Source organism: Gavialis gangeticus, unplaced genomic scaffold (assembly GCF_001723915.1).
Source record: "Gavialis gangeticus isolate Ggan-Ray unplaced genomic scaffold, GavGan_comp1, whole genome shotgun sequence".
Classification (NCBI taxonomy): domain Eukaryota; kingdom Metazoa; phylum Chordata; order Crocodylia; family Gavialidae; genus Gavialis; species Gavialis gangeticus.
In genome coordinates, this window is record NW_017728997.1 from 52,198,802 (window position 1) to 52,201,253 (window position 2,452).

The 2,452-nt window shown below is 38.5% G+C and overlaps 1 protein-coding gene across 4 annotated transcripts in view; it reads left to right on the top strand.

Annotated features, from left to right (window-relative positions):
- Positions 1-2,452, top strand: part of SFMBT1 (Scm-like with four mbt domains 1) — a 171,483-nt gene that overhangs the window by 163,163 nt on the left and 5,868 nt on the right. For 3 of the 4 annotated variants that reach the window (XM_019505201.1, XM_019505207.1, XM_019505204.1), the window contains one exon: positions 582-2,428. In XM_019505201.1, the coding sequence (XP_019360746.1) occupies positions 582-722 (141 nt within the window). In that variant the 3' untranslated portion in view covers positions 723-2,428. Of the gene's footprint in view, positions 1-581; positions 2,429-2,452 lie in introns of those variants that run through there. The other variant, XM_019505203.1, reaches the window with a different exon arrangement.

Consider the following 2,452-nt stretch of genomic DNA (forward strand, 5'->3'; position numbering starts at 1 on the left):
ATTTTATCTTTAAGAGTATCACAATACAAAAATGAAAACCCATTTAATACGTTTTTTCTATGGCACCTATGGTATAAATGTATGCTTTAAGAAGTCTTTCCTATCAAATTCCTAATTCCTCAAGTTGCTAGTCTCCTGGATGGTGAAAGCACGTGTGTTAATATCATAACATGAAAAAAATAGAATTACAAAGATGTTCTTGAAAGTGTAGTTTGGCTTGCAGAACATTTTATTGTGGTTTGATACATGAGAAGAAAAGAAACATATTTAATTCTCTGAGCACAAAAAGAAGTTTGCAAAGCTTGAAATTAGGAAATATATTTAAATTGAATACACGTACTATGTATTCAATACAAATGGTACTGTGGAGTCCTATTCTTTACCGATGAACAGGGTGGAACCCTATTTCAAGGTGACATTTTGAAAAATTAGAGGGATTGTATTTTACCTAAATGGAATAATATAAGTGAAAGCCAGGTAAAGAATAATGAGCTGAAACTAAAGAAGGCTAAAACATAAGGCATAGTGGGAGTAAGTGTGCAACTAATTCTGCCTTGTTGATTTTGTTTGTTTCTTGACAGGAAATAGATGGTCAAGCACTCCTCCTGCTCACCTTGCCCACTGTTCAGGAGTGCATGGACCTGAAACTTGGGCCAGCCATTAAACTTTGCCATCATATTGAAAGAGTTAAATTTGCCTTTTATCAGCAGTTTGCTAACTGAGAGGCAACCAAGTCACAGTGGAAATTAGCACAACTCAAGCAACATACTCTTTGCTCTCTGGCAGAGAAAGCCAAAAGCAGATGAACTGAGATGCCAGTTCTGGTGACCTACAAACTTCTGTCAGCCACAGTTTTGTGCTTTTGAAGGAAAGAAGAGCCCACCTGGAGCAAAAGGCCAGTGCAAACTGAGCTTCCTGCTTGGGAGCATGATCATTCCTGCCTGCCTCCCTCCAGCCTGTTAGTTCTTTTTAACTTTTTAAAGTAATTTTTAAATCTGGTTACAGAAAAGTTTCCAATGGTGAGGAACATTTCAAGAGTTCTGATGATGCAGAACTGAAAAAGAAGAAGTTGAAGTTGTGTTGAAACTGCAGGCTACTGGTAGACATCTTTTTTTTTTTTTTATTCCTGACTATTCACAGAAGAATGCCTTCTCCATTTCCTGTCTGGAAAGAACGAAAGAACATTTTCTCTATTGTAGCACTGATTTTGGAATGTCCTCTTTGCACATCAGTACTTCTAATGCCTTTTTTAAAAACTAAAATAGCTCATTATCAGGACAGAGATGTCGCCACATGGTTCTAAATGCACAGGCGTGTGTGTGTATGTGTTTTCTCCCTACCTCTGTAGCTTAAGTGGTAAAAGTGGTGATTTGGAATAGGGAGAAATTGATTCTTTGGGAAATTCATTGACAGCTGCACTTCTATAGACCTAAAAGGGCAAAACAATATCAGCACAGAGTTCTGATCTCCCAGGTAAGCTCTGTTCTAAAGCCTTGGCAAAGAACTGTATAGACTTATTTGGCATTTCAGAAGCATCATCTTTTTTGTAAAAAGAGGTTGGAAAATGCAGTTTATTTATACTTTTTCTGTGGTGGACAGGCCATAGGACAGAAGATGGAAGAGGAAGATGCTGTTTTATCTCCATTTCCTGTATCTTGACTGTTGGATAAAATTGCTGACCCTCCCTTTTTAAAATATGGGTGAAATCTCTCTTCTCTCTTTCTATGCATATTAAGCAGCTATTGAATCATATGGAAGGCTGCTGTTTTCCTGTCCCCGCTTCATGAGTGACAGGGCTGTACATATACAAATGGAAACTGCAATTTATAGTTCAGCCCCACCAGCATTAGCCATAGTAAAAGCCGTAGTGGGAACACACCTCAGGTAAACTTTAATGTTAAATTAGTGCACCATAGTTGACCATGGGCAGGAGGCATTTTTCTCATGTTTACACTAGTTTCCACTAATGGAACTACACTAGTGGAGAACTGCTGATTATAATTTCTTAGTGTAAATCAGTCCTGAATGGAATCCAGATTGCCACAATACAGAATTCTTCTTAACCCTTTGCCAAGCAGCCAAGCTAACCTCACTGTCTGTTTCAAATTTGGTGTAGTTAGTTTAAGCCTTGAACCCACTTGGGTTTTAGATTCTATGCATTGATCAACCTCTGTTTGAGTTTACACATGCGTTTAAAGAACTGTGGCTGAGGCTTTATATACAGCTGGGAAACCAGAACACATCACCCTGATTCTTTCCCATCCTCAAATGAATGTATGTATAAGGCCCCCAAACATACAAAAGACATTTGAAGTAAGATGATAGTACTTAGCTTCCTGCCAGTGTGTGTTTGTGGAAGTGGTGCTGGAAAAACATTTCCTGGGTTCCAACATCTGCAGTACGTAGTCTGGCCATAGAAGCAATTCAGGTTCTACACAAGTCTACTTGTTGA